Source organism: Anomalospiza imberbis, chromosome 23, assembly GCF_031753505.1.
Source record: "Anomalospiza imberbis isolate Cuckoo-Finch-1a 21T00152 chromosome 23, ASM3175350v1, whole genome shotgun sequence".
Classification (NCBI taxonomy): Eukaryota; Metazoa; Chordata; class Aves; order Passeriformes; family Viduidae; genus Anomalospiza; species Anomalospiza imberbis.
This window is the reverse complement of record NC_089703.1, coordinates 4,150,505-4,176,408: the sequence shown is the minus strand read 5'-3', so window position 1 is coordinate 4,176,408 and position 25,904 is coordinate 4,150,505. Positions and strand designations below refer to the sequence as shown.

At 45.5% G+C, this 25,904-nt stretch overlaps 1 protein-coding gene and 1 long non-coding RNA gene across 10 annotated transcripts in view; both read left to right on the top strand.

The window, feature by feature from the left end:
• CAMTA1 (calmodulin binding transcription activator 1) overlaps positions 1-25,904 on the top strand; it is a 242,457-nt gene that overhangs the window by 18,055 nt on the left and 198,498 nt on the right. For all 9 annotated transcript variants that reach the window (XM_068171512.1, XM_068171511.1, XM_068171510.1 and 6 more), the window contains one exon: positions 6,199-6,317. In XM_068171512.1, the coding sequence (XP_068027613.1) occupies positions 6,199-6,317 (119 nt within the window). The remainder of the gene's footprint in view (positions 1-6,198; positions 6,318-25,904) is intronic.
• LOC137461786 (uncharacterized) lies at positions 15,243-25,407 on the top strand. The gene is made up of 3 exons (XR_010993483.1): positions 15,243-15,323; positions 18,135-18,206; positions 19,045-25,407. It is a non-coding gene; the product is annotated as an uncharacterized lncRNA (long non-coding RNA).

The window sequence follows — 25,904 nt, the reverse complement described above, 5'->3', positions numbered from 1 at the left end:
TTGGTTCAGTGCTCACATCGCATGCTTTGGTTCAGGGGGCTGAGTTCTTCCAGCCAGCTCTCCAAGTGGGTTTCCAAACTCAAACTCTTTGTGGTATGAAAAGAAAGAAGTGAAAATATCTGTTGCTGGTGGCTGCCAGCATGTAGGGTCAAAGTAAGTGACTGCCCCAGCCTTAGCCAATATGTGAGGACGTCTGGGAAATGTGTTGTAGTGTTGAGAACAACTGTAGTATTGGAAACTGAATAAAAAAGATGGTTGATTTTTTGCTAGACCTGGCCAGTATATCCACCACTCCTTGACTTCATTGACATTGAATTTGATGATGTAATTTTAGTGAAAACCAAGGGGTGAAGGAGTTGATGACCTGTCTCAACCAGAGTTTTTGATGGTGAGCAACGGTTTCATCGTTCTGGTGCACTTGTCAGATTTAGCAGCAAAGCAGTGGAAGTCAAGTATGAACATGAGAAGCTACAAGGAGAGGCTGAAGCGACTGCACTGTTTGAACACTCCAAAAGTTTGCTTTTAGAGTAGGTCCTTGTATGCGCCTTCTGACTGTAAAGGAATTCAATCTCTTGCTCCATTAGCAAATGCTTGGAGCCTGCCTAGGTGGGAGAGGGAAAGAGGAGCTTGTTTTGCTGGTGGGGGAAAGTAGACTCTCAAGTATTGCGCTGGGCACTGAGCGTATGGCATGAGAAATAAACAGCTGATTGTGTCACCCAGCCCTCAGCCAGTGTGTGGGCCTTCATTAGGGAAAATTTGATTCTCAACCCTTCCCCAAAATGCACCATTTGCAGTTTTACCTAACTAGTGTTCACACTGAATTTAGTTATAAAATGTCAAGAAACTTTATGCTATGTGAAAATGACAACAGGACTTTGGTGTAGCATGTGGGGAGAACTGGGCCACTGATGCACAACAGCAGCTTTAGCTATATTTGTGTTTCTTATGGTTTTAGAATTGTTTGTAGAGTTTGTCATAGCAACAAAGTATTTATCACAAATATTCCAAGGCACTAAGGCTAGATACAGTAACTTCTAGAGGAAAATTGTTTTGTTGCTCATCCTTCATACTGCCACCATTCCTGTGAGTTCCTCCTCATCCTTTCTGGGTTTTTTCCTTCCTCAATTATTCCATGCAGGCAGCAGTCATGGCCATGCACATGTTGGTTTGTGTTGGGTCTTTTTGCTCCTTTTGTGTATTTTTTACTTTTGCCTGAACTGCTTATTCTGTCCTTGGTGCTCCCCTCAGCCCTGGGCTGCATCCCGTGCTGGAGGCCTGGGAATGCATTTGCTCAGCCAGTGTCTGACCGAGTGCTGGCATCCAGCGGAGCCCTGCTGAGACAGCAGCACTGCAGAGCTGGACCTGCTTATCTTCTCTTAGCCACTCTTGATTGATATTTAGAAATCTGCTTTTGTTGCCAATAGATTTACTACTGTAATGATACAAATATTTCTAGCAAACAGACCAAGAGCTGTTGGGTTTGCTTCTGTTGCTGCTTGTTTATGGATGGAAGATGCCAGGATTGAAGTTTAACTGTGAGAAATAGCATGGCAGTCCTGCAGTTTGGATCTGGAGTAATTATTTGCATTTATTTCTTCCAGGTGGAGTTTGTTGGATTTGTCTGTGTCTGGAGGTCAGCAAGTGACTGGGTGGCTATGGTGGCCTCTGTGCACTGTTTTTGTGGCGCCACTTGTTCACTGTAGGGCTGCAATTCTGCCAGCTCAGTGGTTGGTCAGTGGTGCTGGGGTCAGCTGGATGCCTGCCCCTTCTCCAAATAAGCATGAAATTGGGATTTTAGTAGTTTGTTTTGTACTAAAGTGCCCATTTGTAATATTTAAACACCTCTTCCCTCTCTTGAGGTTGTTAAGGAGATGACTAGCCCTAAGTTATTATTTCATAATAATGGGTTTATAAAACTTGTGTTTGTGAGTTTATAGCTTGCTTGTTATTTATTTCCAGAATAGGCCTGTCAGCATATCACCAGCTGATGAACACCCTTTATTTTCTAATTACATATTATATAGGCAAACTGTGGTAGTTAATGGGGCTGCAGGTCTAAATTCACCTCCAGGATCTCCAAAGATTTAAGAACCAGTTAAAGGAAAAGGGGGTAAGGGGTTGTTTGGAGAGTAGGGGTAGAGCACAGACTCTCTGTGATTTGCTGTTGTGCACTTCAAAGTTTTATGGCCCGTGGTGCATCCCTTGGGAGGATAAAGTGCAAGGAGCATGAAGAAACCCATAAAATGACGAAGGGTTTATGTGGTATAATTAATGTGGAACTTTCCATGAACTTTATAATACTTACACTTTCTTAATTCTACATGAGTTTCTGGTTTGCTAATAAGTAATTTTGAAGATTGCTAATGGAACTTAAATTTTGCACTTTCATCCTGAATTATAACAGGACACATTGTAGGCTGCTATATTTTAGTCTGTAGCTTCCTTACTTGAGTTCTCAGCTGTGGCTGTGCCTGCCTTGGGAAACATTTTTGAGCTGTGGCCAGCTCTGCACTAAAAACCCCCGTGTTGATAGAGCTTTACTGGCAAATCCTTCCCGTGCCAGTGTGGCTCTGCTTGCACAGACACTTTTTATTGACACTGGATGGATTTGCAGATCTTGGTGTTGTTAGTTGCACCCGTGGCAAAAATAAATTAGGAGAAAGTTAAAGTAAAAATCTGGATTTGCAGAGTAAAACCAAATCAGTGCTGGGATGTTGCAGCTCCTGCTTTTAGCTACCGAGGAAATTTTAGTTGGTGATAAATGGAGGAGTTTGCCTGCTGGGTACTCTGCCTGCGGTGCTGGATGAGCAGGGCTGCAGAGCGATGTGGACCCTTGTTCCTCTGCCTTCACCAGGAGCCCCCATGGTGGTGGATGGGCTCATCAGCTGCACTAGCAATGGCAGATTTGATGTGGGGGGGGCATTGCTCCACCTCCTTAAAAATGTCATAGTGTTATTTGTGAGGAACAGGACCAGAAAAAGTGGCGGTTCATTTGGAAGAACGAGAACTCTTGTTCCACCAGTACCCTCAGTGCTCCTGGGGGAATAATCCTCTTCTCCTCTCCTGTTCCCAGCTTCTCCAGACATTTCCTCTCTGTAGGAATATATTGTGTAATTCCAGAGGACTGAGAAGCAAGTTTGAAGGCAAATGTGTACATCATTTGGGGCTTTGGGTTCTTCACTCTCATAGCTGGTTGGCTGATTTCATCCTATTCCAAGGTCAGACCCGGTTTAGAGGTCACCGGATTTAGGATTTGCATGCCATACTGTGGTGGTTGTGTGTTGTTCTGACTGCACGGCTTGAGGAGTCCATAACGAAAAGCTGGTTGGATTGAGGCAGGAGGCAGTTGTTTTTCACATAGGGGATTTTTTTGGAGTGAGGAAATGCCATTGCTAAATGCAGCAAAGGGAGGCATCCGTGAGATGTAGTCGTGTTACAGGATGGTGAGAATGACCTTCCATTGCTGTAATAACAGAAGGTGGGAGATGCTAACAACAGGAGTTGGAAGGTTTAGCGTCAGCAAGTTCTGACAACTTCTACCAAAACATTTTAAAGGGCTCTATTATCCATAGGCACTTTCTGGATTAATAATACTGATAATTGATGACAATGGAAGAAAGTTAATAAAACGAGCTGAATAATTAGAGGTCTGCCAGCCCTGCAAAATAATGGAAGGAGTGATAGAGGGCTTGACTGATACGGAGGTAAGGGGAAGTAATACAATTAATGTCAATTAAAATGTGCCCATGGAAAATAAGCTGATGAGATGTAACTGGGATGTAGTTTGGCTGATAAAAGCAATAATGTGTGCTGTAAAATACTTTGTGCCTTAATGAATTGAATGTAGAGCAGTGCAATGTTTTGAATGAGAAATGGAAATGGTGTAAAATGAATGCAGGGAGTGGGAAGAGAGTATTGGCTGCACTGGGAGGTGGATCTGGAAATGGCTGGGAGCTGCTGGCGTGGCAGGCCTTGCCTGGCTCTGGTCTTTGCCACAGGCAAGTTGTGTTTTTGTGGATAACCCCAGGTATCACAACGTGGGTGTCTGTGAGGCTTTGAGTGGCCCAAGTGCAGGGAAATAGCGGTGACAATCATATGTGCAGAGCATTGGCTGGGGAAAGGATGTGGCCAAAACCCCTGTAGAGCTGATACCTTTGAGGCTACCTAGAACAGAGGCTAGACAGTGTTAAAGGAATAAGGTAGATTTATTAGAAGGCCATCCAAGGATACACCTTGGGCAGTGCAAGAGCCTGACCAAGGCTACACCCAAGACGGATGGCGGTCACGAGTTTTCACACTTTTATAAGTTTTGGTCCATTTACATATTGGGATTAATTGTCTGATTACAGCTTTAGGTTTGCAGTCCCATCCTCCCAGATTGCTCTCCTCAGCTCGCTGTTGTTTACACTTTTTGGGCCTGAAGCTGCAACGGTGTCCTTGATTCTCCGACTGGAAAAGGATTGTTCTGTGTGCCTGAACTGTGAGGAGCACTTGCTAACTCTTTATATGGAGTTCAGAGTTATATACTGATGCAGTACAGAATCTGGATAATATGAAAGATAAAACTTAAGGCAGCAGAGTCATGGTCTGAAATACTCAATATCCAAACAGAAATCCTGGAATGGCGTAATGGAGAGCACCCTCTCCCTGATTTCTTTAGCAGTCCAGCAGAAATCAATCCTGCCTGGCTGCTCCTTGCCCAGGAGGAAGTTGGGAAGTGGCAGCCCTGTTGATTTAGTCCAACACAGTTGCACAGTAAAGTTCCCAGTAACTCAGGGAGCGTGCAGGACTCATAAATTACAGAGCAGCTCACGTTTATCATACACATCGCTGCTTATCTTGTAAACTCATCTGCTGGGCTTGCATGAGCAGTTGATTTAACAGCATGTATATTGTTGAACTTGACACATCCAAGAGTCTAATCAAGCTTTAAGAATACCAGGGATGTCTGGCTGCTGGTGTGAAGTCTCTGCAATTCCTAAGTAATTTCTAAGAATGATCGTGGGCCAGGCTCTGTCGGGTTCACTGCAGGTCACAGGGAATGTCTGTGTTGTACAGAATTGCAGAGGAGTTTTATCATAGTGCTGGCATGTGTTTTAGGATATAAAATGATTAGATGTGTAAAATGAAGTTAATAACCTTTTTCTGTACATTTCCAACTGGGAAATGACTATAAATTAATTTTGTAGAGTAAAATGCCAGTGAGTAACTGTACTGCTTGTGTAGCACTGCCCAGGATCTGTCCACGGGATGCATGAGGCTGGTGGAAGATGACAGAGATATGGTGTGTTTGGAGGGAGAGCTGATAAAGTTCTGCATTGTGACTGGTCTCTCTTATGCTGCTGCTCCAGTTCCCTTTCCTGTGGGGACTAATTTGGTTGATAAACACGTGCATTTCATGGGTGCTTTGATTCTTTGGATGGTGTTAGAGAGTGATAGGCACCTTCAAGGTGCTGCTGGTGTGGGATTGCAGGGCCTTTTGGGACTTGGGTCTTTTAAGGGGAATTGATGCACCTTCTACATATTTAGCAGTAAAAAAGAATAATTTTGTATTATTTAGTATTTCTGCTTTTGAGACCCTTGAGCATGGTGAGATAGGAAAATTTCCATTCCTCTTCCTCACTCTTATGTTGAGGAACTACATTTACTTTCTGAGTTGTGAATGGAAATAGAAGTAAACTGGGTTTGATCAGGTATGGTGTGTTTTAGTTTTAAATGAACTAACAGAACTTGAGTTGCATTTCTGCTGCAGCTTGACAAAATTATAGCAGGTGCTGGGGTTCTGTGCTTATTTACTTGCAAATCCTGTCAAGTGTGAACTTCATTTATGACTTCCCTGGCAGGTCGTGCTGCTGTGGTCACAGCTTCTACAGTGTTTTGTTGCTGTTGCTTGTAAAATTTGCTACAGAGGGAAATAATGAACTAAAATAGGCACAGGTAAGCACACACAGGCTCCTCGTGTCCAAATCCATTGAAGTTCTTCTAAAACTTTGCAACCGGAAAGAATTAAACTGTATATTTCTGAAATAAAGTTGCAGTTTCAACAGAAAAAGCTGTTATTTGTCTTATTGGCATGGCAATTTGCTCTTTTTGGACAGGGGAACTGGGGGGGTTTCCAAGTCTTGTCATCGCTTGAGTCTCCTGGTTGCAACCATCCATTCTCCTGTATATGCATCATGTGTCTCCTCTTTTTTCTAGATGATCATGGGAACAGCAATGGCAGTCATGTAAAAATCTTTTTACCGAAGAAGCTGCTTGAATGTCTACCAAAATGTTCAAGTTTACCGAAAGAGAGGCACCGCTGGAACACTAACGAGGTAGTTAAATCTCTTACTTATTCTTAAATGTACCAGCTTACTTACTGCTTATGGATTGTTTCGTAAGAGCATGCCGTGCAAGTTACAGGATATGAATTCCCTGGCTCTGGAACCTGTTCCATAAATAATGAGTCCTAGTACATACTGAAAGTAAGCTTTAAGTGAGGCTTGAAGGCAAATGTGGAAGTTGACTTCTATTTTAGACTTCTAGGAGTCTATTGCTCGTGTGTGTGACTTGTCTCAGAGTCAGATTTCACATCACCTTAATGACCTGTTTCAAAATGGTTTAAAATTAGATAGGTGTGTTTGCATCATGATGAACAAAGTGTTACTTTCCTGTGCATGAAGACTTATGAACAAAAAAGTGGTGTGTGTTCTTTCTTGCCACACAGGGTCCTGGGAAATAACCAGCTTACCTCTGTCTGAGTTAAGAATCTCGTTAAGAATAAGGAAAACACAGAACTGCTGTTTTTTACTGGAATCCAGTTACTCTGAGTATGCTGGTTCACAGATCACCTGTTACTTCATTATGGTTGGGGTAATTTAAATAAAAAAGAAGTCTTCTAAATTCTGTGGGCCAAGGTGAAGTTAAAGAACAACCTAGGTAGCTCTACAATCCCTAGGCTTTATTCCGGCTGTGCAGCAATGCAGAATGTCCCGTGGCAATACCCACAGTGTGTAGTTTTAGTTTTTAGTAGCTCTGTCTTGCCATATTTATGGGAATCACTTAATAATAGAGGAAATCCACTTAGAGAAATTACTGTAAAACTCCAGTTAGTGTCTGCTTGTTGCGAGCTGACTGGTCCTGTTCCTCTGATCCCTCGTTTGTAGATCTAAACTTGTTAACAGAACCTGTGCTCATGAGTTTAACACCTGCAAGTGGCAGCTGAGTGCAGGATCAAACACAGCTCACTTCTGTGTGTGTGTTTGCTGAGCGTAGAATCAATCACAGAGCGGTGACTTGTGTGTATTTTTCAAAATTGGAGTCCCTACCCCTCTTCCTTTTGGTGTCTGGAAGTTACAATCGGGTATTTATTTTTAACATACCCAGTATGTGATAGAATGAATCGGGTCTTCGGGGCAGTTGCTGGCCTTGGCTTTTTTGTGTAGATGTTTTTGTCTTGGGTCATTTGAATTGAAATGTAAATCGTAGAAGATGTGGGTTGCGGTTTATTCTGTGATAGTGTTTGTATTGATGGGGACAGGGCATGGAGCAGTGACAATTCCAGTGGCTCTGACAGATGATGTTTGGACAAACACAGCTGGGGGCAAGCAAGCTCTGCACAGGTTTGTGACAGAACGATGCTCGTCCCTCCTACTGTAAAGAGCTGCTTGTGGTGGGGTTTAGTCACTTTAATGTTGCTGCTGTCCCCAGTGCAGAACTTTGTGCACACATGGCTTTGGGTAGGATTGGTGTGTGGAGCTTCCTGTGAGTGCAGGATATGGCAAAATTCATGATGCAGCTGAAAACAGTTATTATTCATGAGCAGAAGCAGGAAGGTGCAGGTGCTTGGTGTGGTGTATTAGGTTAGAGGGGAATTTGGGAGCGTGGCTGTTCTCCTAAAGGTCGTGTCAGTGTTTTGGGGAGTGGGGAGTGAGCAGCTCTGCCGGTGCTCACCAGTATATTGCTGGGGTGGGATTGTCTGGTGCTGTAATTCTGGATGGATTGTTTGCTGATAGACACAGGTCATCAGCTGAGACATTAAAACCAGATTCAGCCCGTCGGTCTTATTGAATGTCAGATTGCTCTCTCGTTTGTATCTCCTCTTCACAAATCTCTCACTGAGGCTGTTATGCCATGGGGATGTTGGAGCTGGGTCTGTCCATGGGTTGTAACTCATGCTGACTCTGCCAGCCTGTGTGGTGTGGCTGGTGCAGTATCCCTGTTGCATGATTTAAATGAAAGAGCTTTTCTTGTGGCCAGAGATTTTTTGGCCCCACTAGCTCAGAGTGGGGGGGGAAATAGAAAAAGCCAGAGTCTTATGCCTAGATGAAGTCTTGGAAATTTGTGTTAATTATGGGGGAGGAAGGAGCTGAGCTTCCAGATTTTACTGCCTTCCCCACCCCCAATCTGAAAGTTTAATTCCGTGCACTGTTATAAAACTTGAAATTTTTGTAGGGTATAACTGAATAATAATGTTGGACTACATTCCCGAGGCACTCCTAAGGGAATAAATTTTTTCATCTGAGTACACAGGTGTTCTGCCTCTGCTAGTGAAGACATAAGTTGTAAAGTAGAGAAGAAAAAGTTGTATTTTTATACAGTGTTATTTCCAGAATTTTTGTACTGATTTCAGAATCCCTGGTCCTGTGTTTGAGGTGTCTCCTGGACAGGGAAGTTTAGTAAAAGATGGAAAAGAAATGAAATGCCTAAACAACTTACAGATCTGAACATGTGTGACAATGCTGTCCTCTCTCAAATGGTGCATGTTTGGCAGTCACGGGTGTGGAGTCTCACCAGGAGCTGCAGAGCTTGAGCGTAGCAGACACTGGCGTTGGGTTCATCCCCAGGGTGGTGGGGGCCAACCCCCCCAACCCAGCCACAACCCGACTCCTAAGCGTTCCCTTTGTGCTCCTTCACATGGGGATGGATCAAGGAGACTTGAACACAGCTCTTGCCTGTCTCTTGTAGCCCCGAAGCCCAGCACACAGGTGTTCCCAGCTGTGGGGCTGGTGGGCAGCAGGATGAGCATGTGCAGTCACTGGGACTGGGCTCCCATGGAGTTCTTGGTGCTGCTGGTGCAGAGGTCAGGGAGCAGCCGGGGTAGAGCATCGCCATGGGAACACCGCAAATAGCTTTGTCTGAGCGCTTCCGACCCAGCTTGAGAATGATGGTCAGATGTTACTCAGGGTTGGGTAGTTGGGAGGGAGGAACTGTGTCCTCTGAGAGCTGTGGATGACTTTACATGTAGTAAAATCACGTGATGAGCAGTGAGAGAAATGGAGCGCTTAAAAATGGTTCAAACATGGTATTGAGGTGCTTGCTTTCCATCGGATCGTGCATTTGCAACTGAAATGTTTGATGGAAATACATTTCCATACCAAGATGTCATTTTGTCTTAAATCAAGTTTATAGTGGTTTTATATTTCCTACTGAAGGAAGTGTTCTGTCTAATTCAATTTTTTTTACCAGAGATAGAAAATCTTAAGTTACGTCTAGCAATTTAATTACAGATTTACATTTTTTTAATGCCTGCAATGGTGCATTGTGCTTATTTCTCCAGCTCTAGGAGAGGATAGAGATGGGGCTTTCATATTATTTCTCACATTAAGACAAATGAGTTAGTTGTGAGAAACTTCTGCAGTGGTTTGTGCTTGTGAGGGAGTTCCTCACTCTAAGGGTTTAGTTGTTGTTCGCTATGAACTATTTTAGGGTTTGTGAAATGCAGATCCAGTTTGGTTTCAGTGAGTGGATGGAGCAAAGGCTTCTGGCTCCATGTGCTGGCAGTGCAGCTTGAGTGAGAATTTTGGGAGCACTGGATCTCAGCTCCCTCCCGTGGGAGTGGGGCTGGGTTCTCAAAGCAGGGCTGCTTCAGGTGCTCCAGCTGAACTCCCGTGTTCCCTGGCAGGTGGTGAAGCTGGTGCCTCATTACCTGTTAGTTACTTTGGACAGCAAGATACGTTGTCTGCAGGAGATGCATCCCACTGCCTTCTGTCTCGGAAGCAGGAGCTTCCCAGGGTGCTGGGGCTCAAGGATGTTGGAGTAACCTTGTCTGTGCACAGTGCTTGCCAGACACTGGATTGCAGCTCTGAACAGAGATGCCGTTCGTTAACAGTTGGCAGCCGCAGTCATTAATCATCCTTGTAAACACTTAATGACACGGTGTGAGAAAGAAGAAAAAGTTAAACATTGGAAATGTAAAATGCTATCTTGGGCTTTAGTTCCAACAGGATTCTCTATTTACAGTCTCCTGGGAGAAGCCCAGAACTTCCATGGTAGGAAAAGCCAGCAGCAATTGCTCCATGTGCTTAGGCTTGTCTGGAGGGGCATGGCAGAACTGCCCTGCTCTCTAGAGTCCGCCAGCATCCACATTTTGCAGATTCCATGCTCAGGTACTGCTTGGGAGAGTATTCAAATAATGCAATTATGAAACTGTATTTGAGCATTATTTAGCATAGGAAGAAACCCTCTGCCTCTGCTGCCTGGGGGCCCGAGTCGTGTGTTCACTGACATCTCGATGTGCTCTGGTGTCCTTACTTTGCTCGCATGACAGTGACATTCTCCTTTTCACTTGACAACGAGTTATTTGCCATCTTTTCTCTAAAGCACAGAGAGGATCTTGAAGGTTTGGAGAATTGCCTGAGGGACGTGAGGGACCCAGACTGATAGGGGGAGCGAGTCTGCAGCCTTGGGCTGGCTGTGATGCTCTGAAATGCTGCCGGGGAGGAAGTGAAAGCAATGCATTCTTGCTGCCTGCTCCTCCAGCCGCCCTCGGCCGCCGGCAGCTGAGTGGAGGGCAGCTGGTCACCGCACGGCTCCTGTCGCCACACGTTTGTACATCGAAGCCCCGCTCTGCTACAGACCCGGCAGCAGGGCTACTGCTACTGCTTTTTTTTTTTTTAATGTCTCTTAAGTGCCTTTTAGAATCGACTCTTATATCAGAAAACTTTAAAAACAACCTTGTTTTAAGGCTGCCCCGGATGGTGAGGTGTATTGTAACTCTTCACTGCGTGTTCCAGTCCATTCCTTATTCACCAAAGTAGCTGAATGTGTTACAAATATGTGATGTTGAGCGAGTGTGTGGGACCAGTTTCTGTCACCAGCCCAGCTGGAGCAGGGAAGGGTTGTTGGTCTAGGTCACAGTGTCCCCTCAAGATGGCAAAACTCCGTGGAAAAGGAGCAGTGCTCAGTACAGCTCCCTGTGGACTCTGAAGTCCAGCATATTTTTTAAATGTTTTGCATCAATTCATTCAGGTGTGTTCAGCTGGAGCGTGGTTCCCAAAGCCAGAGGCCACTGGCAGCAGTTGTGAGAGCCCTGTGCCTGCTTAGGAGCACTCCCAGGGCTGGGACATCCTCGTGGTCTGTGTCAGCTCTGGGGTTTCTCAAAAGCAATAAGAATATTGAGTTTAGACTAACTGCCTGCTGCCCACATGATCACAGTATAAAATACTCCGATGGTGATGGCAAATGCTGTTACTAGAAATGCTGTTGGTTTCTGTTCCACCTGATGATGCCCCGCTGGAGGAGCAGCAAGGAAGTGGCTGTGGACCAGCTTGTGTGCGCTCCCACATAGCAGCTCCTCTGGCACCTGGGGGTGCCCTTTGCGTGGTGCTGAGCTGGGGACTGAGGCTCATTACAACAAGGGCTTGGGAATGGCAGGTGACACCTCGCTGGGGGCAAAGTGTTTGCCGAGGGCTGGAGCAGCCAGAGCATCCATAAAATCCAGAGTGCCAGTGTCGATTCTCACCCTTCGTTTCAGTGCTGGTGGTCTGTGAGGTCCTGTGCCTCAGAGAGACCTCTCCCACCTGGCTTTGTCACCAGCAAGCTGGGTGCCTGTGCTGCCAGTCGATGGTACTGTTCATCCAGAGCCTGCTCCTCCTCTTGGCCACCAGCAGAAGTGGAGGAACCCCACTTGTTTTGAACAAGTGAAATGCAGGGGAAACAGTGTTTGCAGAGGAGAGCAGTAGCAAAGTGTTGGTACACCTGACTGGGGCTGTCTGGCATGCGGGGGCGGCTCCTCCCGCTGCGCATGTGGTTGGGGTTTGAGGCTGATCAGTGAATGAGATGGCAATTTCTCTAACAGAAGCACTTAATTGTGGGTTTATTTTGTGAAATTAATGAAATTCTATGCTTTGCTTAATGTGCAAAGCAGGAATGTGTTGCTGGCGTTGTGTTTGCAGTTCCTCAGTTGTGTTTACAGCCCTAGTGACTGCTGTGAGCGGGCTGAGGATTGAGCAATATTGGAAGGTTACCTACCAATCCGGGTGATTTTGAGCAAGGGCAGTAATACCTGTTCATGCTAAGATACAGATCCTCATCTTCCTCTTAGGAAAACCTGGCTTTTTTTCCCTTCCCTTTAGTTCATGTTAGGGTCAGTGAAAAAGAGCTGATCTTGTAATGCTGGGCAGTTAGTATGTCACAGTGCTGGAACTGGAGTGACTGCTGTAAAGCAGAGCAAACAGATGGAGGGTTTGAAGTAATTCACTGCCCTCGTGACTTTTTTAACTCCAAGTTAAACTCTTTTGAATAAATTAAATTAATGAATTAACTTTTTTACACTTAATCATAGCCTAAATAAAAAAAGAACTTCATAGTTTTAGCATATTGTACACAAAGTATAAAATGTTGATGATATTTAAATGCCTGTCATTAGTAACCTGTCAAAATACCTCTGAATATTGGTCAGTGGTATTAGGGTGTTTTGCTCTTTGACACTTCCATGTTCCTCCACAAAGTGGGTGTTGTAGATGACATAGTTCAGCAGCAACAAATGTGTGTCTGGATTCCTGGACAGGGGCTGTAAAGTGGCTCCAAATCCTTTGTCTGTCTTGTGGGAAAATAAGGTGGAGTATTATTTCCTCCAGTTGATGGACCTCGTGTGCTTTTCCTAACCTGTGTCATCTGTTGTGGCTCGTCCTTGTTAACTGTACATGATTATCCTGAAATGTAGTATCAAAAGCAAAATTGGAATCTGGTGTGTGGGGAATAAAAAGTTGGAGTTACCAGTTACGGAAACTCTTCCTGAAACATGAGGGAGTCAGGAAGGTGGATTAATTCAGTTAGTGTTTACCTGTTTATCTGCAGGAGCACCAGCAGTAGTGGTCGGTACCACTGCATTGTGTGTCTGTGTCTCTGGCTTGCCCAGCACTGAGTGAAATACTCACTGGTGTTACACAAGGTGTACTTCCATGTTATGCAAGGAAAATGGTACAACAGAGTCAATTTAGAAACTCTGTCTCTCTGCCAGGGCCTGGCATGTACTCAGGAATTGGTTTTCTTGGCAAATGAATGGGAATCGAGAAGATTATATTTTGTAAGGGATTGAAATCCTGTCATCTTGGTCTCAGGTTTGCTGCTTCTAAGGGTGCCTGTTTCATTTGGAAGAGAAAAATCAGAGAATTTAGATTAGAAGGAAAAATTAGATATTAAGGAAAAATCAGTGCCAATGAAAGCAAAGGTTTTCTTCTGCTGGGGCACTGCCTAAGGAAAAGAGGGAAAGAAACAGTGGGGAACAGTGTCCTAGGGACAGCATGAGAGGGCATAATCCACTGCAATGGGGGAAAGAAATACCAAGTCTCTGTGCTCATTCCTTTGTATCTGGTGTCTGTGCCCTGTTGTTGACAGGCTACAGGAGCTGGGAGCTGTTTGCAGGACACAGCCCTGAACCAGGCCAGGCACTGGAGAGCCTTGTGTCCCACCATGGGTTTGTGCCCCATCATTGTTGTCCCAGAGCGAAAATGTTCCTGGAGTTGCCTAAACACATCTTTGCAAACTTTCTGTTACCTGAGAAGTTGTGAGGGAACCCCGCGATGTTGGTGTGTCCTGCAGGCATGTCCCTGTCATGCACCTCTGAGGTTCCTGAGCTCCGGGGTCTTCCTGGTGACACAACTCATGTTGATGCCTTCAGACTCAATTATCTGATGAGTCACTGCAAGTCTGTATCTGTGCTGTTGAGTTATTGCAGAGTTGCTGGGTTCCCAAACTGCTTTCTTTGATACCGAGGTTGTCTGGCACATCTGCAGTGTGAGCTGTGGTGAGAGGAGGCAGCCCAGCACAGCAGTGAGGGAACAGCAGAAACATGGATTTACTGGTTTGGCTCACAGAAAGTGGAATTGATAAATGCTGGAAATAATGGCAGGAACTGAGTTTTAAGGTCAACAAGCAGTACCTTTAGCAGGACGGTTTGCCAGACATGGTTGCTGAGGGGGAATATGGACTTCTTTTGCATTCTCCAGCAGGCTCCTGTCTGTGACACGCATGAAGCAGGAATGACATGGAAAGATGAGATGTTTTCTGGATAAACATCCAGGCAGATTAGATCCTTGTGTTGTGTCTGAGTGTTATACATGGTGATTCTCTGACACTGGGGGCTTCTTTGCTTTACAAAGGCAGGGTTTTGTGCAGGGAGTTTGTTTCTTGGCTTCAAGCACAGGGCTGGTTTGGTCCAGATAAGAGTCTCCCAAAACTTAATGCCTTGCCAGGCAGGGGGAGGGATGCTGAAATGAAAAGGGATGAAATGCCCTTGGTGGTTGTCTTCCTCCAAAAGTTATCTGATGTAAATATTACGTTCTCTGCATAAATTTAGTATAGATAATTGACTGCATCTTGCTTGGAAATGGGTACCAAAGGTTGTTTTATAGCTTCTGTGTAATTGAAATTCCAGGAGGAGAGGCCTTTGTCTTGGAAACCACATTTGAATTACTTTTTTATTGGAGTGTTAAAGCAATACGTTACAATGTGAGGGGTTCAGCGTGCGTGTGTGTCAATAATTACCAGATTTCCACAGTTACAGTGAATAAAGAAAACTGTTGAAAAAGCATGTCAAGCTTTCTCTGAAAAGCAGCAATCCAACAGTTGTGTTGACAGCCAGGAGTGTTCTGACATAAGCAGAGCCTCCTCAGCACAGGTAGGGGTCAGTGCCAGTGCAGGACCTGCAGGTGAGGCTTGGGCTGTGCAGCCTCGTACCCTCAGTGCTGAAAACAGTTTGTGAAACAAGAAACCAGTGCTCCAACATGGAAATGGGAGAACTTTAAGGAGCCTGGTTGCAGGGAGGTTAATAATAACAAGCCAAAGTTGCTGGAAACAGGAGTTGCCCAGTGTGGCCAGGGCAGTGTGGCTGCAGGAGGGTCAGTGGCTGAAGGAGGGGCAGTAGCCACTGGCACAGGAGAGCAGCTGAGTGGGCTGGGTGTGGAGTGCAAGAGCTTTGATGTGCTTCCATAGAAGGTTCTAGTTTTACTCACTGAAGCTCCTTTGTTTTGCAGAGATCTTGATGCAGACGCCCTTTTGGATTTCTTTTTAATAGTGTGTGACCCTTCACCTTTGATTCCTTGACCTGCATTACTTTGGTAACCATTTCATTTTTTTTAATTTCATTTCATTTTTAATTTTGGTGTGTAAGCTGTAACATTTCATCATTTTAAACTGTAGCGTTCTTTGACCTCCCCAGATGTCTTTTTTCTTTTCTATGAGGATGCGCAATGTTGCCTTGAATAAACATTATTTCAGTTTTTAATAAAATATATATTTTTCATTGGTTTTTGCTTTTTTAAGTTTAACTGTGTGTATGTTGCCTGTATAATACTTCTTTTGATCTGTGTTCTCCCACTCAATCTATTTTGATATTTATGTACATCTTTGCTTTTAATTCACATTTTTTCTACAGTTCTTTTGTTCAGTAAAACCCATTCTCATGGCCTGTCCATGGCCCATCCAAGTCCCCCTGTTGTCAACTTTTATAGCTTAAAGTAACCTTGGGAGCATTTCAGATACATTTACAAATAACTATTCTTTGCTGTTAAATTTTTTTTTCCTGTCCTGAAGTTAACTTTTCCTAACCATCAGCTCCAAACTGATAGCTGTTTTAATAAAAGATTAAGCTTCAGACCAAAATGAAAATCTCACTTGAAACTCAATTTGCATTTATTTTTCTGTTATCATTGGAGCCCAAAGGGAAGTTATCAATGCTTGGAGCTGTGCTTCAGGCACGGCTGTGCTTAGGGAAGCAGCATTGTGTATACGTGGGATGGCAAAGCCCCCAGAGCTTAGTTGGTTCTTTCCATTTTCCTGTTGAAAGGGAAGCAGTGGATAAGACAGATTTTGGCCAGATTCTATTTTTATCTGGTAAATGATCATATGAAATCCACTGAGCACAGCCCACTGAAGTACAGATTACTTTTTAAGTGTCTCATTATTTTATTCTCTAACATTTAATGCTGAAGTTTTAATTGCACACAGATGAAGCTGCTAAATGAGCACTGAAATGGATTTAGGTCTTCTCAGAGCCTTGTTGATGCTTATAAAACTTTATATCATTCATTAGGACTACAGATTAAAATTGTAGCGAGCTGTTCATGTAGTGCCACTGGGCTGTGCTGGTGCCTGGCCTCTGGAGGAGCCTGAAGCTCACCTGAACGCCCTCCTGCTGACCCTTTCCCCAAGGAAACTGGACTGCATTTGGCTCTGCTCCCCTTTCTGGGGGTCCTGCTGACCTCCAGGGCTGAGCCTGAGTTGTTTCCTTCCCCCTGAGTCCTCTGTGAGTCTTGAGGGATTCAGCCCTAGCAGGTTCTACCTGGACAGTGGGGATGCACCATCAACACCAGAACCTGATTCAGGAAACAGGTTTGAATTGGCATCCCTGCCTGAGAAAGGTATTTCCAGCACTGATCTCTGTGCTTAACTGCAAGATCCTGTTTTTAAACTGCCCTTGTGTGGCAGAATTGGCTGCTAAAAATAGTGGCAGATCCAGTATTCACAGAATTCCTTGCCCAGCACCTGTGTGTTACTCTGTGAGTTTCTCTAACCCTGTGGCTATGTGCTGGACTGTCCCAGCCTCCATCAGTGTTTGAAGCATTCAGGTGGATTTTCCTTTCCTCTCCTATTCCAAATTTTAGCTGTAATTGTTTTTGTAGACCTGGAGTTGTCAGTTCTGGTACACAGATTGCTGCTCCTCAGCGAGCCTGTCTGGGATAGCTGGGATTTGGCTTTGGCTTGGGTTTAATGCTACCTGTCATCCTGAGAAGAAGAATCCTCCAGAAACCATCTTAAGCCATTTCTCCAGTCTCCAGAACAGGGTTTTTAAAACTCAGTGGGAAAAAATACTTTGCTCAAGAAAACCCCTTGAAGACTCTTTTTCTCCTCATAACACATATTTTATGCTGGCAGCAGTTATATGTGAATGCCTTGACTTTCCAGGGCAGCAATTCTTAAAAACCTTTATTTAAACGTCTGGAAACTGAAGGAAATATCCTTCCCTGTGCAGAGGGCTGACTGTTGGCTGCCTCCTGCTCGAACAAATAGCAGGGAAAAAGAAGAAATGGAATAAAAATGTCTAATGTTGGGAATTGGAGTCAATAATAAAAAAACAGAGCTTAAAAGATGGTTAGAATGTCTTGTTTCTTTTTTTTTTTTTGTCTCATTTTGTGTTTTGTCATGTCCATCCTGCCTTCTTTCATAAGGTAAGCACTCTGACCCATGGCATTCTCCGGGTGTAGCTCCCAAGGTGGTGGGATGACAGAGTGGTGCATGCTTTGTTGTGATATTTCCATGTATTGTGTTAGATGCAGATGGTTATTTGCAGGAATTGGTGTAAATAATATGGGTTGTGCCTGTTCAGCTATTGCATGGGCTTCCAGGATGCTAGGGCTGCTGAGGGAGGAGGAGGTACAGCCTTTGGAAAGGGAGAGATAGGAATTGGCCCCCATTTCCTCTTAAAAACACAGTAAATATTGGCAAGAAAAGCTGCTTTGTTGACCCAGCAATAGCACTGCTATTTGCCCCATTGTAAAATCTGTCCCCAAGTTTTTGCTGCAGTGCTGCAGGATACAGCAGGAACAGCAACAGCTGACCCTTGGATGGCAAGAGATGATGGAATTCACTTTACTGAGCTTGTTTTTCACTGAGCAGTAACTCAAATACATGTTTTCATCAAACACTTAATCAGAGAACTACACAAATGCTGCAAAATGTTTGCAAAGCAAAACATTTGTCTATTTAGATATTGAGAGAATACTCTATTGAGAGATTTGTTCCTGCTTACGAGGTTTTTCTGTTACTCAAAGCCAGAATGTTGACAACATCCACTCCTGAAACAAGTCTTAATTTTGAAATCTATGCAATATCTTCTGCTGCTGGAGGCTTTTATGTATTAACCTTAACAGAAGGCTGAAGAGCTGAAATGAAATCCTTGGCACACATACAAGACTCAGAGCGTTGCATGTCTTGCAGTTCAGGTAATGCAGCTGGGGTTGGATTAACCTAATCTGCTTTATTCAACCTAATAGACACAGGTGTGTCATGTGCATGTGCTGCTTTTTTTATAAAACATAGGCAGCAGCAAATTGCTCACTTTGGTCTGTCTACTTTTGAAAATCAGATGTATTGGTCAGCATAAAGACATCATTTTCTGTTAACACTGAAACTCATCCAGAGGTGCAGGATGAACGTACAGGACAGGTCTGTATCCCCTGCCCAACGGTAAAACACAGATTTCCGTGCAGCACCTGACCCTATGCAATAAACTGACCAAGTGCCAGCTAACCCTACTCACGTTTCAGGGCTGGTGGGTTCTGGGCATGGATCCTGCTGCTCCCACTGCTCTTGTGCTCAGAGGGGAAGGGAATTCCCCCTTTCCAGAGCAGAGCCTGAGTGCTGCTCTGGCTTCACACCGGGGCACCGGCTGTTGGGGCAGGACTGCGATCCTTGGCAGGTTCTCTTTAGGGTGGGGGTGAATTTCTCAGGCTTATCACCCTGCTTGCTGCTCTGGGTGTGTGTTGGTTTTAAAGTCCTTAAATAATTTAATTATTGCTCCTGCTTTAATCTCTAACTTCTCGACATGCATTAAGGACTTTGATGGCTGAGGGGTTGAGCTGGCGCCATTGGGCAGCCAGTCCTGACCTTCTCCTGTGCTTCTGCTTTTCCTCTGCTTCAGAAGTAGAACTGTAGCCCTTGACACCCCGCATTGGCTTTGTGTCTGCTAGAGCAGGGTCCTCTGCCTGTCCCCTGCTCTTAGCTGCACATTCAGCTCAGAAAATGCTCAGTGATAAACATGTGTTTTTATTTCTCCTTCAGGTTTGGCTTGTCTGCTTTTCAGCTCTTCTTGACATTGGAAATTCCAGTTTGTGTTTATTTTCTCTGGATTCCTTCCCACAAGACAGAAGTGAATTCAGCATGGATTATTGGGGAGAGCCTTGGCTGGGAATAAGGATAATTGCAGCCTCTGGCTGTGCCACAGTTTCACTGATGATTTCTTTTAAGTTACTCACCTGCACTGTATCTGTTTCCTCAGCTGTAAAATGTGGGTAATTACCTCCATTGTAAAATGTTACAGGGTCTGCTGGTAATTATATGAACGAAGTGCTAATTACAGTGATTATCCCTTGGACCTAGTCTAGATCTGGCTGATGTTCCTGTTGTGATGAACGAATGAAACAAATACTACAACTTGCTTTTCTCCATTCTTTGCAAGGGGCCTGGGAGGTGCTGTGTCACCGATGTGTTCCCAGTGAGAAGCTCTGCTGCCCTGTCACCCAGGTCCCTCTCTTAATTTCTTGTTCCCCTCCACCCTCGTGTGTTACAGGCCTGTGGGCTGAGGAATTACTGATTCAGTAGTTGGATCCACGTATGATCTGATAGACAGGGTTTATGCTGTGGCTTCACTTTTCCTCTTGGGGATATGTAGAACGCAGCAGCCAGGAAACCGCTCCCGAGGTACCACTTGGGTTGGAGCCAGTCTGTGCTGCCTAGTGGCCTCCATTCCTTAAGAAGTTCTGACCTTGATGCCAGGAGAGGTGTCCTTCCAGCTGTGGAGATTATTTCCCTCCTGTAAAAGCCTACAGCTTCAAGACTTTATTATCAAACATTTTATTTGCCTTTCTCTTCTACGTTTATTTAGGACACATTTTCTTTGTAGCTGGTAATAGCTCTACTATCCCCTGAGCAGGGCTGGGTAGTGGAAGAAGAATTGATATTCTTCAAGGTAGAAATGGAGTGTTCTCATCCAGAAAATCCTGCTGCTGCCGCTGGGAAGGTGCTGTAGTTTTTGTTGGTAGTAATCAGTCACATTGTATATCCGGTAATGATGAGAGTTTCCTCTCCTACCCAATCCCTGCCTTCCCTGGTCACAGACCTCATGGCATGGTAACAACAAAAATAATGTGCTTGGTTCATCTTGCTGCAATTTTGCCTGCTCTGTTCTGCCACATCTTATTCCCTGCCTTCCTTGGATTTTCTGCCTTTGCCTCCAGCCTCCATACCTGCTTCCATCAGCCTCAGCCTTTCTTTGCCCTGGAAGAGCAAGGCTCAGTTATGTCTTCAGAATTCAGTAGCTGAGCAGCTCTTCCTTTCTCAGAGTTTGACAAGTGCAATGAATTTTTAACTTTCAAGAGAAGGTTTTAGTTCCTGTCCGGGATGATGGTTTGGAAAGGCTTTCTGGCAATGGGAAGGCAGTCTTTAATTGCAGTTTTGCACCTGAGTTTTCCAGACTAGATGCTCTTCTCTGACAGCTTCTGTCTGATTGATTCTATGGCCTGTTCTTTTCCATGACAGGATACTTGAGTGCTCCAGGGATGGGAGCAGTGTGCCACTCCTGATAGGTGAAAGCGGTCATTGCTAGGCAATGAGGGTATGGAAAGAGCTTCTCTTGTTAGGTGGAGGAAAAAGTAGATGAGGGATTATCATCTCTCCCATGATTTGCTCTTGCCTTGCTTTAGAGCATCTGAACTAGAGAGGTGTGTCAGTAGTGTGTCTGTGCTTCACCTAATGCTCATCTGCCAGACTTGTTTGAAAATCCTTCATTTGGGAAGCAAAAAATTTGGTTTGTTTCTGCAGAAGCACCATCTTATTAAGATGAATTAATTTGGTGTGAGAGGCTTCAGAAATGAATGATGCCATATCCATGTTCTTACTGCCCGTTGCACAAGTGAACTGATTTGTGTGCTCTCTGCAAGTCACATGCTGAAGGATGTTGAATTACTGTGTAACCAGGAGGGTAATCAGTGATTCAGATTTCAGATTTATCCAAGTCTAATTCTGCAGCATTCTTGCCATATCTGGGATTTGTGTATCTTGGCACCACTCTGAATGCTGTACATTAAGAGTGCAGATAAAACACAATTAAAAAAAAAAACAATTGTTTAGTAACATAATAATTATAAACTTTCTCAAGTCTTCTTTCTCTTAAAAATAAGTGCACTGTTTGGTTTTCATTGAGGTGCAAAGTGTTGTGTAAAATCACTGCAACTTGTGACAAAAATGCTTTAAAGTAGCTGAATGAAAATGCAGCATCACCATGAAAACAAAATTGTTAATGCAAAAGCGGTTCCAAACGAGGTGCTGCTAAATGAAGGTTTTCCTGGTTTTGAGAGCAGGTTTTTAAGCAGTGATACACTCCGTGGGGGGCAATTGCACACCCCAGGGAAGGAGTTGAGGAGCACTTTCACTGTGTCAGAGGTTGCTGCAAAGAAATTTATTCATTTTTACTACTTTTTGTAATTACCTGTCGCTGCTCGGCTTTGTGAGTCAGTAGGTTATAGAGAAGCAACGCTGGCTGCTTGCACGCCGAGCTGAGCGGCGCAGCAGTGCCGGGAGCACCGCTGGCCGCAGCCCCCAGGGCTGCCTGGCCTGTCCGGCCTGTGCCAGTGGCCCTGGCGCTTTCGGCCTCCTCACGCAGCCTGGCTCGGTACCGGGGCCGTGGCGCCTGCCGGCGGCACGGCCTGGCGCCTCGGAGCCGCCTGTGCCCGCGCCTCGCCCGAGGAGGAGGAAGAGGAGAGTTTCCATCGCGCCCCGTTTCCAGCTGCCCCCGCGTCTGTACGGACGCGGAATCCCCACAGGAGGGTGCTGCGAAGGCACTGAACGCGCAGGTTCGCAGGGAAGATCAGGGCTTGGAGGAGACGGCGATTGTAGGGCAGCCAGCGGCTGGCAGGGGCAGCGCCTCGGCCGTCCCCGGGCAGGGCCGGGGGGGAGGCCGCTGTGGAAGCTCGCAGCAGCCCGCTGCCGTGCCGGTGGGCTCCCGTGGCGGGGTGTGGGACTGTGAGCAAAGGCAGCGGCAGCACTGACACTCGGTTCTGCAGAGTCGAGGGCTTGGTAGCTGCGAAGCGTCCCAGGGCTGTTCCCCTGCCTCCTGCTCGTGGCTGGTGCCGGGACCCTTCCCCTGTGAGCGTTATCCGTGGGTAACGTATGGCTTCTCTCCAGCGAGCCTTGGAGCCACCCAGCTACTTTCCTGTCTGCATGTAGTATGTTTAGTCTGAACAAGTGGCAAAATGCATTTGCTTGCAAGTAGAGACAGCGTCCAAGTGCTGTCCTAAAATACTTTGTAAGTTAGACCGTTTTATTCAGAGTGATGAGAAATAACGGCAAAACCTCCCTTTGGTTCCTGGCTGTGCAACCCTCTTCCAAATATTTTAGTTAAAGGGCAACCGTCTTCCAAATATTTTAGTTAAAGGGATTATTCCTTTTGCATAATACATGCTCATGCCAAAAAACTTGTCTGACAAGGCCAGTTAAGCAGCACATTCACGTGATTCTCCCTTTAGGTGCGTGCTGCTTCACCCTGAAATTGTGTGATCATTTAAAAGTAAACAACCCTCCATCCCGGGGGCTGCACACATCCGCTCTGCCCCTCACTTCCTTCTGCTGCTTTTCACTTTTTAAATAAACTTTTAAAACTGAGGATTATATAACTGAAGAAGAGACTTCTCTTTGGGATGGTCTCTAGGACATGAAGGGGGGGATTCAGTCTAATTCTGTTACACGGCAGCGTGGGAGCTCTGATCCATTTTAATGGCAGGAGGATCAACTGATGGAGCTGTTGTAGAGAGGGGGTATAAAATCAGCTACTCATTGCATCAGAGCACCTCACTTGGAAACCTGTGACTGAGATCCATGTGCAAGTCCCTGTGGGGTTCCCTGCTGGCCATGGAGGCATCACAGCATGTTCTGGTTCACTACCTGGGTTTGGATCCCGGGTGTTTGGACGGAGGATCGTGTCCAGCTGTGCTGGTGCTTTGTGTTACTCTGTGGGTTTGGCACTCACCTGAAATGGCATCTCCAAAAAACCCTTTTGGTGGGATGGGTGATCCCAAAGTTTGGCTAATACACGCTGTGGAAGAGGTGCCTGGCAGCAGTGGGGGCTTTGCCTCAGCACTTGCATGGCAGGACAGAGCTGGTCTTGTATCCAAATGCTGTTAGATCAGCTGCAGGCAAATACAAATAGACTTGGATTTTGGCCCTGTAAAGGGAGACTTTCAGCTTCCCCTGGGAATTCTGCCTTGGCAGAAACCAGCTGTAGTTCAGTGGTTTCTGTTACCAGGCAGAGTCTGTTTGGATGTTAGAAAATTAGAGCAGAAATTCCTGCAGCAGTCAGCTGTGTCTGCGTCACCTCTGTGACCTCTAACTGCTACTCCTGCAAACAGTTGCCATTAAACACAGTCAATAACCCCCTTCTGCATTCCATTGGATCGTCTCTTCCTGCCATCTCAAATGAAAAATAAACAAAAGAGCTTAAGCGTGCAACGTGCTAAATAGACTAATCAGCTGTGAAAATATTTTATGGGGGAATCTGGGGCAAGAGCTGTCAGTGGGAGCGAGCTGATTGGAGCTGCAGCAAAACAGCTCCGGGAGGCGGCCATGGGGACAGAAGGGAAAGATTTGTTCAAATGTATGCGTGCCGGGTTTTTTTACCCCTTCCTGAGTAGTTTTAGGAAATCCCTCCCTCTGTAAATTGATTACCTCTGCACATCAGAATGCCATGGCTCTAAGTACGCACTAAGCTGCTCCTGTGCTGATTTGACTTTGCCTGTTAAATGTAAAACAGGTTTTAATCTTCTCATTTAGATGTTTTAATAGAAAGTAAATGTTTAACGTGCTTTGCTGTGGCCTCCAAATCTTTAATCCGTGGGAATGTTTTTAATGAAAGGAAAACCGTGCTTTTGTTTAAAGCACAGGGCGATGCTGCAGGCAGCAGTGCTGGTGGGGGGAATTGCAAACCCACACCATGAATTTTTGGCACCGGTGGATCCTGGATTTGGGGATTATAGGTTTAGGAATATGCTGGGGAGAGTGACAAGGACCCCGTCTTGGGACAGTCTGTGGTTGGGAAGGGGTCTGTAACCATGCTGTCAGTGCAGTGTCAGTGATTCCTGCCCCGAATTCAGAATCGTCCCTGTGTTCTGATGTTAGAGGGCTGTTGCTGCTCAAGCAGGGGAGAGCTGAGCAGAGCCGTGTGTTTGCCAAGGAAACTGCAAAGCAGGCAGCACCGGGTTTTGTTCTGCATACAAAAGGGGGGTTCTGCTCTTCTGAAGCCACTCAGCTTACTTATGATTTAATTTAGTGTAATTTGTTAAAAAAGACGTGTGGCTCCAGCACACACATACAGCTGGCAAAGTACTATGACAAAGTCAAAACTGAACAAGGAGTGGAGCACCCAGTAAGTGTGGGTAGAAACCACCTAGGGGGACTTGCAGGCACCTGTGCCCACTTTGGGGCAGGACCCACAGCTGTTTGCCCCTTCAGTTGCATTTTCTGACTCAAATTAGAATCAGGACTTTATTAGGCTAAAAGTGCAGCAAGTCCTGGAAGATGGAGAGTGCTGCCAAAGGACTTACCTCTGTTTCCCACCAGCCTGTGCTGCCAGAAGGAAGATGCTGTTCAGGGCAGCTGAAGGCAGACAGACAAGGAAGTTATGAAGCACAAGGAAGTGCTTCATAAAAAACAATTTCCCTCATTGGAAAGCCAACTGCACCGATAAAGCTTTGGCTGGGTAAATAAAGTGTTCTGATTTCCAGGCCTGTGTTATGAGTTGTAGAGCTGTAATTGTGTAAGTGCCAGGGTTATAAATAGCGGGTGCAGCTGGCAAGCCCCAGCCATGGCACACCGCAGCACCGGTGCTCCGTAGTGAGCATCAGGAGGATTGGTCTCGTTTGGGTTTTGGCTTCTCCATTTGCACTCCACGCTTTTCCACCTGGGTTTGCAGGGACTGGTTCCTGTAGCCAGGCTTGGCTATCCTTTGTGGGACAGGGCCAGCTTGGACACAGGAGCATCCTGCGGCACCTGGATTTGTACCTGATCTGTGCATCAACTGGGCCGTGTGCGGAAGGCAAGGAGAAGAAAACTATCGGGAAAATAATAAATCGACTTCAAACTGAAACGGTTCATTATTGCAGCATCAGTACACTGAAGAGGCTGGTGCTGCATCACAGATGTGTGGATGCCTGTGGAAAGTAGTGTCATAAGGGGTGTCCCAGCAGTACCTGCAATGAAGGATTTGTTCTGTTGTTCTCCACAGGATGACTGCAGAGCAGTTTACATAGATCCATGGGGAAACAGAGCTGCTCCTTCACTGTGCACCAGAGGGATGAGTTGGGTTTTACAGCATAGTAATTTAAATGTTTAATTTTCTGAGTTGTCATTGTTCTAATTAAATTAATACACTTTTTTTATTTTTCTGTTTGCCTTTTTCTTTTGACTTTCTTTTCTCTTTGACCAAAATCCTAATAACCCTAACAGGTCACAGGCACATCAAGATGCTGGGACAGCGCTAGGGGCTGAGGAGAGCAGAGCCGTGGCTGTGTGTGGAGGGTTGGGGTGTGGCAGGAAGACGGTGGTGGAAATGTTTGCTTCCCCTGTGGGAGTGGGGTTGAAACGCTGCATCAGGCACGTGTCACCAAAATAATAAAAATACTATGAAAGCAATCAAGTATGCGTTACCCACTTGGCGTTGTTACAGGCGGCTCCTCCCTGTGCAAGGCCGAGCCATTCTGAATTCTTCCCCCGGGATTTGGTGTTAAAACATGTTCGCTGCCAGCTGACAGAAGAGTCAAGCTCGGATTTATTACACCGGCACCTGCAGTAAAAAATGACAGATGATGCGAATGTATTGAATTATCATTCAACGCCACATCTCTGCTTGCTCCGGTCGCAGGGCTGCAGCTGGC